This window comes from Rattus norvegicus, chromosome 20 (assembly GCF_021556685.1).
Source record: "Rattus norvegicus strain SHRSP/BbbUtx chromosome 20, alternate assembly SHRSP_T2T, whole genome shotgun sequence".
In the NCBI taxonomy this organism is placed as follows: Eukaryota; Metazoa; Chordata; class Mammalia; order Rodentia; family Muridae; genus Rattus; species Rattus norvegicus.
In genome coordinates, this window is record NC_141553.1 from 45,698,462 (window position 1) to 45,712,724 (window position 14,263).

Here is a 14,263-nt window from a genome sequence, read left to right on the forward strand (position 1 = left end):
TAGATACGAGTCAGTTCAGGGGTGCCCCAGCATAACTGCAGCCCAAGTTCTATGGAAGCCTTGGAAAGGTTACATGACTCAGACAAATGTAGTAGGCATGAGATTACAGGCCAAGAGGAAGAGGTCGGGGCTACTATGGGCTGTGGGTTGAATATTTGACAGACGCATTACACTGCAGGCCTTGTTCTGGGTCCCTCACAAAGCACCTCTTTAGGGAAAACAAGATGTTCTTTGTAAATAAAAGTTCATGCATTTCAATAATGAAGTCATTTTCTAGCACTGTAGTGAAAGATATTCTCCCCAGCCCTCTGGGTGAGGACTCCACAGAGGAAGAGGAGTGGCCCGTGAAGAGAGAGCCACAGGCTATCTCTAGAAAAGGAGAGAAGGAGAACTCATCCAGAAATGGACACCCTGCCTCTGGCTCCTGAGGTCATCTACTTCAGGCTCCGGCCCGCCCCTGGAATCCCTTTTCCACCCACTTTCCTGTACACTAGTGGGGGCCACATACAAATCTATATAAATATAGATCAGACATCCGGCGCCTGGGCTACGTAAATAAGGGATGTGGGGAAGCAATCAGGAACGCTGAATATTCATCTCGAGTCCTTGGAGAGGCTCCAAACTGCGAGGGGGAGGGGAAGCCAGCGTCTAGGAAAGGCCTGACCTCGGGGTCTGAAAGCCAACTTGAAGTGGGAGGGCCTGGAAGGGGAAGGTGGAAAGGGAGTGGTGAGAATGAGTGTGGGAAGGAAGCCAGAGCCGCGCCGTCCTCGGTCCCAGCCGCCAGGGAGAGGAGGTGGCCAGGCGCGCTCACCCGGCTCATGCCAGTCCCGCTCCGCTTCCTTTTGATGCTCGCGGAGCATTTACGTTCCATCCATCTGTAGGTCCCAGAACCTAAGTCCCAGGAGCGGCGGGAGACCCGAGACAAAGTGAGAGAGGTGAATGGAAGCTAAAGGCAAGCAAGGGAGAGAGAAGAGACCACGCTGACTCTCGCTCCCTCTTCCTTAATACGGCAACAACAAAGTTGCAGCTTGGGCTCCTGGATCTAAATACTGCAGGCCCAGAGAAGACAAAACATCAGGCATCGCTGCATCTCTTGGGGGGTACCCACCAAGACCCCCCAGATCCTTCGTTCCAAGAAGGGCCCTGTTGAATATCAGCAGAGAGATGGCTTGGAACACAGCCTGGTGCTCAGTCCTGGCCCTGTGGCTCCTCTGGGGTGCTGTCTGCTCCAACGCGGCGTCAGGGGACGGCAATGCGTTTCCCTTTGACATCGAGGGGAGCGCAGTGGTCGGCAGGCAAGACCCATCTGAGACCAGCGACTCCCGTGTGACAATGGGACGCCTGCCGCCAGCTGCTGAGGTACAGTACTCTGTCTTTGCCACCCTGCTCCGCACCTGTGTATACCAAGTCTACCAGCTGAGCCACAATCCTCTTTTTCCCCATCTTTTTGACAAGCCAGACTTGCATCTGGACTAGGTCCCCTCGGTTGAAATAAAGGGTTCTGTTTTGAAAGTTCCCTTTGGTTGTCAGTTGAAAGTTGAGGCTTTGGAACAGGTTTCTCTGTTCCAGTGAGAGTACCCCTCATGTCTGTGTGGGTCTCTTAGACTACAGGAGAAATGTATGCAGTATGCGGCGGGGTCTTTTGATGTGTTCCAGTAAGTCATTTTGTCAAGCCTTGGCATTTAATGTGCGTGTCCCGATTACTGTCTCCCTGTTCTTTGCTGTTTGAACAATGGGAGCAATATTACTAAAAAGACCTATCCTGTCTCAGACTAAACAAAAGGTCTTTTGCAAAGCTGGGGTGCTGGGAGTGGGGTGCTGGGGGTGGGGTGCTGGGGGTGGGGTGCTGGGGTGCTGTTAGTGGGGTGCTGGGAGTGGGGTGCTGGGGGTGGGGTCTGGGGGTGGGGTACTGGAGTTGGGGGTTGTCTGTGAAGGAAGCTGTTAGAAATTTGCAGGACAGATACCTTAAACAAAAGCAGACCATTCTAATCCAGAAGCAAGATTAAATCACGCTCCATTCCCAACATAAAGCCGATCAGGATATAACTATTGATCAAATGTTTATTCAAATAGCTACTGTCTTTCTATATCAAGAGGCTTTCAAGTAAAGAGACAGCTGCACTGTAGACATTTGGAGAAGGACGAGTCCACAGTAAGTGATTTAAGAGCCTCTGAGCCTGGATAGACAGTAGCGTCCCCCAGGCTGTGGGGGATGCTACGGAGGAGGAAAATGAAGTCACCTAAGTTCATGGGAAAGGAAAGAACTACTGACCTAATGCCACACACGCACAGCACACACACATACACAGCACACACACACCACATATCATACAACACATAAACACAACATATAACACATATACATATGCATAAACCATACACACCACATACACACCACACACATACACCCCACTCCACATTCCACACAGCACACACATAACACACACACATATATAGATACACATATATACACCACATACACACTACACACATATACACCACATACACACACAAATGAACACACTACTATACCTGTGTCTATAGTGCTACAGCTTAAGTAATGTTATGAATCGATAATAGTGTTAAAAGTCACTGGAGTCTCAACTGTTGTCCCTAATTCTACCTATTGGTAAGAAGATAACTATAGTTGTCACTGTTGATAAAAATAAAATGCGAGAATGTTCTTCTTAAGTGAAAGTCCTAGTCATGCTTCCTCAGAAAGGAGTCAGGTGGGTAGAACTCGAGTGTCCCAGTCTCTCATTTCGGGACATAAGGTCTACCCCATGCGTCTATTTTAAAAGAAAGAGAGAGAAAGAAGGGGCTTCTGATCACATCCAGGATCCAGGTCAGTCAGAGCAGCCGAACTCCATCAATGGGGAGGGATTGCTTCTCTGCATTCTTGGAACTGACCCAAGCAACATTGTCTCCACACCTGTTGCTTCCAGCAGGGAAAGTCCCTGAATGAAATGCTTGACAGGATTGATATTGAGTATAGGATACTCAATTAAACTGGAATTGCAGATAAACAACAAATAAATCTTTACCGTGCCCCAACCGTACGCTAGATTTTTTTTTCATTATTCATCTTAATTCAACTTATCTTGGCATTCTGTGTCTGCATATATTAAATCCAAAGAGATGATTCTATCATGCACAGCTATTTTTTCTGTATTAGCAACTCGTAATAACTATTTGAATGTTAGAGAACCTTAAAGTTAATATTGAGGCTGTGAGTAATTTCCCATACAAACACAGGTCCAGGGCAATGTTAACAAAGCATTTTAGAGGGTAAGCTTGCTAAACATGTTTATAGGGCAAGCGCTTTGGCTTAACCCAAGTAATAGTTTGCCCAACTTGCTGAAAACAAAACAAAACCAGACCTTCAAGGCTTAGGGAAATAATTGATAGCTATTTTAGACTTTATGTAGTTACCGTGATGAAAATATTTCAGTGTCTGACATAGGTGTAAGTGATTTGAACATGCTGAGTTATTACCATAAATGGGTTAGTTATTTTGTTTTGTTTTTTTTTTTTAGTCCTTATTTGGTGCTCTTTTCTCAGAGACTTTCATGCTTCTGTCTTACTTAGCCTTAATGTTGGTTAAGACTGGAGCTCTGTTTGCCTACGTCCTTCTGACCAGAAAGACTGTCAAATGTGCAATACTGTCAGGGTCTACTAGGGTCAAGTTACTAGCTGAGGAATCTAGGGAAGAGAGAGAAGATATTAGTCATCCCAGGGATGATCACAGCAGTCGGGGTAGAATGCCACAATTATGCTTCCAAAGGATAGTTTCCCATAAAGCCTCCTCCAGCTTGCCTGTGGTCTCAGGATGATCCCAGCGCCTTACCAGCAGGTTTCCCATGCTCTTTATAGCCTGCGAGCAGATCTTAAATCAAATACATTCCAGAGTCTTAATAACATGGCACAACTACTTTACTGGGTTGGGTCAGGAAACTGTATTTACATAAACAGAATACAGTCACATTATTCATAGAAGGGGTTCAAAATGTGGGTGGGAGGGTGCTCTAAAAATATTTCCACTTTATTTGACTTGGATTTATATGAATGGTCATTCTTCGACCAACTCTCCAAAAGAAGGAAGGAAGAAAAAAAATCCTAAGGCAAGCATGGGTCAGTGGGAGGAGCTTGGCAGAAATCCCCCAATGCTCTCCCCCCAGTTCCCCTGTCACTGGATGCTGTCCTAAGGCGGGGTCTCTGACCCACAGTAGTACTCAGTGTGAGCTGAGAGCAAATAGGAATGAAGAATTAACACAATGAAAGGACAGACAAGACCAGCAGGTCAGGAAGGAAGGGTCCCATAGGATGGAAAGAATGTGAGAGAGACACACCCAGAGAGAATTCTACACTCGACTTGAGGATTTTCCTACCTGCTGCTTCTTGACAAGCAAATTACTGAGTCCACTCTTGCTGAGTGTGTAGTGAAAACAGGGATTTCTCAGTAGGAGAGCGTGGGCAAGAGGGAGACTACTAGTTTCAAAAGGAACTTTCAGTATCCTGACAACACTTTAAGAGAGAGCCTATTCACTTTGTCAAGTGCACTGTAGCAAGTATAACCCAGTTTACATTGTGTGTGTGTGGGGGGGGTGTATGTATGAGTGTCTGAGTATGTGAGTGTGCGTGAGAGTGTAAATGTGTGTATGAGTATGCACGGGTGAGCGTGTGTGTGTATGGTGTGTATGTATGAGTGTATGTTTGAATGTGTGAGTCTGCATATGAGTGTGTGAATGAGTGTGTTTGTGAGTATGTGTATGTGTATGTGTAGTGTGTGTGTGTGTGTGTGTGTGTGTGTGTGTGACAGAGAGAGAGAAAGAGAGAGAGAGAGAGAGAGAGAGAGAGAGAGAGAGAGAGAGAGAGAATGTATTATTTTGGGTAATGCAGTTAGTTTGCCCAGACAGAACTGGAGAGAGAAATAAAAGGTTTCTTTCTCCTCTTGCCCTTGGGATGTTGCAATTTCTAGAAATAATGAAACACAGGCAGGGAACTCTTCATGTGTGGGTTTTGTTGAAGTGATCAGAATCTAGCTAAAGTCTTCGTGACTAACACAGAAGTGCAGGGAACCAGAGGGAAAGAAGGGACAGAGAGACAGAGAAAGAATGATGCCAGGGAACAAGTATCAAAGTATCCTTGGGGAAAGAGAGAGTTTTGTTTATTGAGACACAGGGCAGGAGTCCACCAAAGTTGAGAACACTGGGCTAGCAGTAGAAGCCAGATGGAGGCCAGGCAATGACATTGAGAAATGTGGGGCAAAGGAAGAATGCTGGGAAGGGCAAGCAGGAATGGGTGGAGCTGGGTTTTATCCTTACTACTGGTGAGAAAAAAAAATGAGAGAAATCTATGATAAAGGTGAGGAAACTTCCCTGAGAGGAGAACATAGGACTTCCTGGTCTAACCTGGTCTAACCTGAGAGGGCTTTACTGTTAATATCATTACCATGCTATCTTCCCTCCAAAAATATCACTGCTTTATAAGCCCATGGCCATGCCATGCCACTCAAGACGAACTGACTTGCTTAAAGAAGCACTACAGGAGATTAACTCTGAGGGACTTTCCCTCTATTCTTCTCTGTGAGGACATGGGATCCCGTGCGTGCCCCACACATTGTTAGGCTCCCTGCCATTGCAGTGTTGCCGAATGTTTACGGAACATCTTTATCTCTTTCACTATCTGCTTTCCTTTTCCTTATCTCAGCCCCTTGCCTTGAAGAGGACTGTGCAGACAAGAAAGCTTCCAGCCACCAGCCTAGGCAGCTATCCGGGACTGCTGAGGCAGCATTAGATCAGGTCTTTGGAGCCTCCCACTTTTCATTCCCACAATAAGCCCATTTAGAGACTTGCCTTGTACAGAGAGAAAAGTGCAGGTAGCAAGAGGGATTAAAAGAAAATAAAGGATGGGGTTTTACCATCACCTTCTGAGTGACTTGAACACTGTTCAAAGCAGAACAGCCGCTCTGTAAGAGTGGCTATGAGCTAAGGACCATGGAGAAAATGAGGTAGAACAGGAAGACGTGATATTCCATGCGCCAACGGCAATGTACAGCTTACTTTAGGAAGACTAGGATATCGTAGCAGTGGCGAAATTAACACTACCCGAGACATTTCCTGACCCGGCTATGATAAGTCAGTAGAACTATACAGTTTCATCTCAATTCGAAAACTCGGAAATAGGTACAGGGGCAGCTGCCTGAACCACTTGCTGGGAAGTGACTCCGTCGGGGATGTGGTCACCTTTAAAAGCAAGTTGACTGTGCAGGAATGTCTAGAAAGTGTACGGAACCATCCTTAGAGACCATTTTATTAAAATTTGGGGAACCTTTATTTTTTAAATGAAGAAGTATAAAACGTCGTGCAAAGCACCATTTGATGCTATTGGAAGAGTCTGTGAACTGCATGAACTGTTAAGACAACTGAAGACTTGGGGTAGCATGCCTTCCCTGCCTCCCTGAGTACATTTTTTTTTTCTTCCGTTTCTTTTATTGTGGGGATCGGGGTAGCATGCATGTGCCTGGGTGCTTGAATGGTGGTCAGAAGACAACATGTAGGAGCTTTCAAAGTTCATTCACACTGTGGGCGTGTCAGAATTGCTGTTGTTAAGGTTTCCATTCACACACACACACACACACACACACACACTCACACAATATAATGTGTATATAATATAATGAACATGTAATGAGTATTATATATTGTATATTATATAATGAATATATAATATATTACATACAATATGATGAATATATAATAAGTATTATATATAATTTATATATATATACACACATGGATGTACATGTGTAGAGCATTTGTTTGTTCATCCACCCATACAAATAAATGTGGTTTCTTCCTTTTGGGTATTGGAAGAATATTGCTATGAACAATGATATATAAGTATCTTGCTTTGAGTCCCTGTTTTCAGTTCTTTTGAGTACATATATGAATAGAATTCCTGGATCCTGTGGCCCAAAGGAATTCTTAAAGTTCAGATTATTACAGAAACCATACAAAAAAAGAAATATCTAAGGGGAGTCAGGTAAGGAGGAAGAGTGTCCTGGGGTGACCAGCCCTGAATGACAGTAGACCATCCTCCAGAGCAGAGTTCAGCCTTGCTAGCTCTTCTGGAAGCTTGTTTGTCTGTTTTTAAAGAGAAGATTTGCAGGATGTGGTGGTGCTTAAACCTTTAATCCCAGTACTCAGGAGGCAGAAGCAGGCAAATCTCAGAGTTTGAGGCCAAGCCTGGTCTAACGGAGTGGGTTCCAGGACAGCCAGGACTACACAGAGAAACCCTGTCTCAAAGAAGGAAAACAAACAAACAAACAAACAAACAAACAAACAACAACAATAACAAAAACCAGAATCTGGATTCTTAACTGAAATTGATGACTGAATTTTAAAATTTCTCCTAGGCAAGGGTATCCGAAGGCCAGATTTAGTCCAGGGGCGACTGACTTGCTACCCTACCCTATTTGAAACTCACCTTTCATCGGAGGCAGACTGTGGGCGTGTGGCCAGAGAGCTATGTGAATCAGTGAATCAGTGCTTAAACTTTCAGCGGGGTGACTTTGAGCAGATTAGGTCATTTTTTAGGGATTGCCTTTCTTATTACAAAATTTAAAAGCATATTTTGCCTCACAAGATTGCTGTAATGCTGCACGTAGATGCCTATGTATGCAGGTTTTATAAGACAGTTCGCCTCAGCCTCTCCTCTCCCTCTCAGCTCCCTTCTTCCCTGTGACTTCCGTGAAGCCCAGGTACTGCACGCTTAGTGTCTTGCCAAACGTACTTGGTCATCTAAATCTTTAATAATTTTGTAAATTTCGTTTCTTTCTACATAGTCCCTAGTTGTGCAACCCAAGAGCAGAGGGGCTAGAGCGTGTCCCTTAGAGTCGTTCTCTAATAGTTTTCAAGTGGCTTTTCACGGGAAATAAGGTCAGTATCTGAGTGGCTAAGAAAAATGATGTGTTTTTCTGGATCTCCAGAAAAGCCGAATAACATTAACAATAAAGTCAAGCCAAAAAAAAAAAAAAAAATGGAGGGAAAGAAATTAAGTCGTGGGAAAAACGAAAGGACAAATTCACTGATGTTCAAAATCTGGCTGATAGTTAGTGATGTGCGTAAGGCCAGGGAAAGCCTGCTTGCTTATAAGAATCATATAAATATGATGGCGGCCAGATATAATTTTGATACATTTGAGTTAGAAGACCCAAACCCAATTTTTTGGCACATGCTTCGACTGTCAAAATTAGAATTTCTAAATAATTATTCATTTTCTAGCATGGGAGATAGAGCAGTGAGATCGTGAAGATATAGTGACCACAGACAGATACTTAAATGCTCTCCTGGGTTTCACAAGAGCAGCCTGTTACTTTCAACTGTGTTTCTCTTTTGGTCCTGGTGTGGTAAAGTTAAATTCTGGGAAACGGCTTGCTAAAGGGAAGTTTAACCACAGATGTTTGTAATTCCATATTGAGTTTCCCATCAAAGTCCTAATGAAATTCAGCTGCAGGCAGCCTGCCTTCCGAGGAGCTGCCTTTTTGTCATGAGAAACTTTGGGGGGCGGGGGGAGTCAGCATTCTGGAGGCCGAATGGTAGTGGGAAGTTTTCCATGTTCAAACCCAAATACTCTGCATAAAGAAAAACACACCAGAAGTTGCTTCTTTCTTTAAGAACAAGAGAAAAGTGGGTAGATGTGCCTTAAAAATGACCATACTGCACAAAAGGCCCCTCTTCTTAACTTCCAAGGTTGTTTAAAGCTTGTATTTCATGGAAGGTAAGAGATCTCATGAAGGGAAGTAGCTACCGTGATAAATCCTCGAAAACTGCTAAATTCTCTAGAACTCGCATTACTACAAGTTTCCTGTAGCCTACAGTGTAAGTCTGTGCTGCGCCCTAGAGCTGAAAGATCTCCTTATATTTATTGTGAAATTATGGAGTAATATCATTGCCTTAAAGAATATCAGAGACTCTGGGGATCTAAAGTGTGTTCCGTGCATGAAGCTTGCCTTGAGGATATGACAGCTACAGGGAGTAGTGTTATCTGTACCAAGTACCCTGGGACGCAGAGAACAGGACTAAATCATTCTATAAACGCCGATGTAGGCCTGAAAGACTAAAGAACGTAATAGCTGGAAGCAAGAGCGATATGAGCCATCCTCACAGGACTAGAGAACTGCCTAGAATCTTCAAATAAAAAGGTCAAATGGCTACATAGTGCTCAAAAGAAAAAAAAGATTTTTTTTTCTTAGTATGTGATACCACAGCACAAATCCCACATCTCAGTGTTTTGTTTTGTTTCTGGGCTTGTTTCTTTTTTTAAAAACTATCTATCTATCGATCTATCTATTTGTTTAAGTGGGTGTGTGTGTGAGTTTGTGTGCACCCCATGCCTGCAGGAAGGATCCTAAGAAGCGAAAGAAAACACTGGCTCTTCTGGAACAGAAGTCACAGACTGTTGTGAGCTGTCATGTGGGTGCTAGGAATCGAACCTGGGTCCTCTAGAAGAGCAGCTACTGTTTTAACCCCTGAGCATCTCTCAAGTCCCCCACCCCAACCCTACCCCCTACCAGCCCCCACCCTCACACATGCACATACACACACATACATTCCAATCTTGAAATGTGGCAAACCTAATCTGTAGCAAGTTATTCTACGAGCCTTTTTAAGCTTCACAATGTGTGTGCTGGCCCTTGAGAAGGGTGACATACTTTGGCCACCAAGAACATCCTAAGTGCCACCTCTCTTCCTACTGCTCTGCCACAAATCTTAGTAGCCACGGGCTGTTTTCTGTCAATCCCCAGGCCACAGATGACATGCTATATACCTGACCCTTGAAGACCGGTGAAGCCTCATTGCTTGGATGTGAATGTTTCATTGTTAGTGTGTAAATAATTGCTGTATTCTATTGTCTTCCCTGGATCTTGTTGTCCATTGCCATCGATGCTAACAGGCCCTCTGATTTCCACTCACAAAGACACAAGCCCTGGAGCCTTTATGGCAGCACAGAAGTCAGCATGAAAGAGACCTGCTTACTTTGAAACCTGCCTGATAGCCAGTGGGAGGTCATCCTCGGATTCAAACCCTACTGTGCCCTGAACTGTAAAGCCAAAGAAAGCAACAGATGCTTGATGCTAGAAAGGGAGCTTAGAGACCCACTGCTCTCAGGGAAGAATGAAGCTGGGCAGAGGGGATCAGGGAGACTCTGGAGAGACAGCTCAAGGAACTGTGTCTTCTGGCCCTGCCTTGGATTTGCCCCAGTTGCTTGGGTGGACTTAGTTACCATCAGCATTTAAACAAGAGGTCATGATCATACCCTGACATTACATGAAGGAAATTACTTACTTCGCTATACTATTCTTCATTTTTGTCTTTATTGCTTCGCTGTGCCCTTGTCCTGAGTCACCACTCAGAGAGGACTGAAGCCCCAGGTAAAGTTGAGCTATGGGTATAGACTAACTTTGATGGTTCTTCCCTCCATCACTGATAAGCACATCACTCTTGGAAGATTAAGGAGCGTGGGCAAGTCCCCTCATCTCCTGTGACCCCAGTTTCTTTATCCAGAAAAAAAATGAGAAGGAAAAAGATGATGTAATTGTAGTTGGTGACGTTCCTTCTAATGACCTATCCCAGTGATGTACACCGCTCCATCAGACTTAAGGAACAAATTATAGCTGTTATCCTTTAAAACCCCAAGTTCTTAAAAATCCAGAGAGCATGGAAAACATAGGGCCATGGCCTGGAAGAAGGGACACAAAACACTTTAGTGGAGTACTTTCCCCAGTTTCCCAATAACTTCTGTGAGTGAGGCTAGGGGATAGCTACAAGTAAGGGCATGGGCCAAGCACAGACATGAGCCTTCCATGATGACACACCAAGGAAGTGTCTCAGACACTATGAGCCCCAGACACCCCCATGCATACAAGGTATGTCCTCCTGTGGTCAATAAATCCTATGCCAGGTTTTCTAGATTCTCCCACCTCTTCTACTCAGACCCTTTAGGGTGAAATAAAATATGAGGCCACAGAAAGAGAGCACACATCCATACCTAGGTGCCAGTCAAGTATTAACTGGCAGAGTTCACAGTGGAAGCAGTAGGGAAAACAAGCAGCAGCTTGATGCAGTACAAATATCAAACAAAACCACCTCATTATATATACGATGCCTTGAAGAGTTGTCCACTAGGTCTTAATGCTACTGGAGAAAAAAAAAAAAATTTAAAGCTTGCTCTAGATCCAGCAGATCACATTTGGAAACAAACATGTGCTTGGAACTTTCTGGAAGCCAGGCTTTGTGAGGAATTTCGTTTTGGGAAATGACTGATGATTGCTGGCTGTCAGGCAGCAGGGTCTAAAAGACTGAACCTTATACATGGTGCAGAGGGGCAGTATTCACACCACCTGAGCTAGCAAAGCCAGGCCTCAGAATGAGACTCCGCCTTCTCGCCTAGCCAGCGTCCTCATTGGTCCATTGAAATATAGAAACACTGAATCTGAAATACAGCCAGATTTGAATCTCGATAGGCTGGGAAAGGTGGGGGTTCTGTGGATCTAGAAAGGGGATACTTTTTAAAAAAATATAATTAGGAAGAAGAGAGCAAGATATTAAAACCCAGTCATAGCTGAGTGAATCTCAATGATCAGGTAGTAGAACTTACTCTAAAAGATATAACTCTGAAGTCGAAAAACAATGCAGAATGCTGCTTTGAGGAGGCAGAGGACAGTGCCACCTCCTGGAAACACAGCCTCACATATGGACATTTGGAACTGGCTTTAGAATAAAGGTATAAAACGACATGGAGGGTTTTCTGTTCCCATCCCACCCTTCCCAGTTTCCATAGCTAAAATGTGTTTCCTTGAGGGAATGACAGGAAGAGGTGGCCAGAGAGGAATTTCCTTGGGAAATCTGCTGGAATATAGATTGTCACTTTGATTCTTTAAGAACGGGTACAGTTGTGATGCCGTCCTGACTCAGGACAAGTCTCTGTGGAATAAAGAGCATCCTGAGCTGGGAAGATGATGTCACAAGATGCATAACAATTAATTCCCTAAAGTGAAAACTGTCCAGGCGATTCCTCCAGCTGAGGTTTCTAGCATGTTCGTTCGACAACTGCAAGGAAGCAAGCACCACTTGAGTTCCCGGATGTCTCCTGTGTCCAACAGGCTTCCTCATTCACCCTACGGGCTCCAGGTCTCCCTGACCTTGCTTCAGCCCCGAGGCAGCAGTTACAACCTTAAGAGGTAGCTGTGTCTCACCCTGTGTGGGACGTTTACTGGCTGAGTTCTATGGTCATTTTAGCTTTAATTGCTAAACGCTTGGTTAGTACTCTGGGCCCTGGTGCTGTCCTGAGCACTTTATGTGTCTCTTTGCGTTGTTCCCCCTAACACCTCTGAGGAAGGCATTCATATTAGCCCCATATAACAAACAGGAAGTGGAGCTGCACAGCAGCTGAGTAGTTTGCTCAACGTCATCGCTGAGCATTCTGCGTCCAAGCTCTCAATTTTCTCACTCCAATATCGTCTAACATCTGTCTCCAGATCTTAAACTCAGCTAAGGTCCCCATTACCACCTGGAATGACAGTTACCAGTCTGTAAAGAGCATTCAAGTGAGTAGGATGGTCACGCTTTGACCTTCGTAAAGTTACACAGCTACAGAACAAACTATCTTGATTGGTAATAATGGAACAGAGCAATCTTCTCTTGGAAATGAGAACAAGAGTTGCTGAAGTAATTTCTGAACATAATTGTACCCATGTCCTCAGCTTTGCTGAGCATTCATTCCCCAGCGGAGTCTTGAGTGGATTCATGATTCAAAACTATATCAAAAGAACGAGGAAACAGCCTGAGCTGCCTCTGGAGAAATGGTCAACAGGTCAATCCCAGCAGGTCAATCTGCTGGGAAACTGAGCTGAACCCTTAGACGCTGCCTACTTTCTCACATTTCCAGGCAAAGATTCAACTCAGAACGAAGACAAAGAAACAGCCAAGTACCGTAGAATACACATTGTCTGAGAGAGGGGAACAAGGAGCAAGCGCTTAATGCAGAGAGTTACCCAAAGCACCCCTGGTTAGGTCTGGACAGACCCAGGCAGTCTCTCTGGGACTAGCACAGCGGCTGGGGCTGAAGTCATCAGCGACGTCCATCCCTTGTAACCTGGAGGAGGATATCTTTGAGCCTGGTGATCCTTAGACTTTTCAATCCTCGGAATCTCTTTACCCCTCCCTTTCCTCTCTAACCTCGTGTTTTATGTTATTTCACTCAATGTGTTCGTCGGTTAAGACCGACATAATGAGACACCCCAGATGATGTCGCTTAAACAACAGAAATATACCTTTTCCAGCGTTTTGGAGGCTGAAGCCTAAGACCTGGCTTGTAGGGGGAGGCCCTCTTTCTGGCTGATAGAAAGCTACACTCGCACATTTCCTGAAACCTTCCTTCTGTGCATCTCTTGTGTCTTTAGAAGAACACAGTCATCTCACATGAAGGCCCTGCCCATGTGACCTCATTTATACTTTATTATCTTCCTATGGGCTTCATCTTCCAATATAGTCAAACTGTGACTTAGAGCGTCTCAGCAGCTGAATTTTCAGAGGTTTGATCCAACCCACAGCAGCAGCTAAACAAAATATTCAGCAATATTTAATGAGATAATTCATAACTGCAAAAGGGAGCTGGTGATAAAATAGTGTCATCGTTTTATTTGAACTTTAGCCAATAATGAAAATGTGCTACTATTTCATATTAGCTGTACATCCTTATAGATATAGTGCAATTAACTTTAATTCTATTTTTTTGGAAATATTCAAAATGGTATTTAAACCCTGAATTACCACCTTATATTCCTTAGGCACTTAGGAATATTTGCTTCATCAGCTTTGATAACCTCATTCTCTCAGTCAACATAAAGTCATTTACTCAGGTCAGAGCATGAAGTCTGGATACAGGCCCTTATTCCAATGCTCACTAAATGTCACGTACTCTCCAAATATGAATAAAACACAATCAGAGACATAGAGCAAGCATACTAAGAATGCAAACAATGAAACCGTTATGTTGTCAAAGCCTAGAGAGTTTAGAAAGAACGTTTGTTTCTGGTGGGAAGGAGCCAAGTCAATGCACCGGCCTGTGTGGCTTTCAATTCGGACCTTGAAGGTCTGCGTGGGGTGGGGTGGGGGGAGCTCATGATAAGACAAGGTTGAGTGGAGACAGAGACACACGAGGAAGAGTAATAGTCTCGGTTGGTTAACAATGGAGGACA

At 44.3% G+C, this 14,263-nt stretch overlaps 1 protein-coding gene across 1 annotated transcript in view; it reads left to right on the forward strand.

The window, feature by feature from the left end:
* The first annotated feature begins 720 nt into the window (after window positions 1–720).
* Lama4 (laminin subunit alpha 4) overlaps window positions 721–14,263 on the forward strand; it is a 141,963-nt gene continuing 128,420 nt past the window's right edge. Inside the window, 1 exon segment of the mRNA NM_001309447.1 lies at window positions 721–1,359. Within this exon segment, the coding sequence (NP_001296376.1) occupies window positions 1,165–1,359 (195 nt within the window). The 5' untranslated portion in view covers window positions 721–1,164.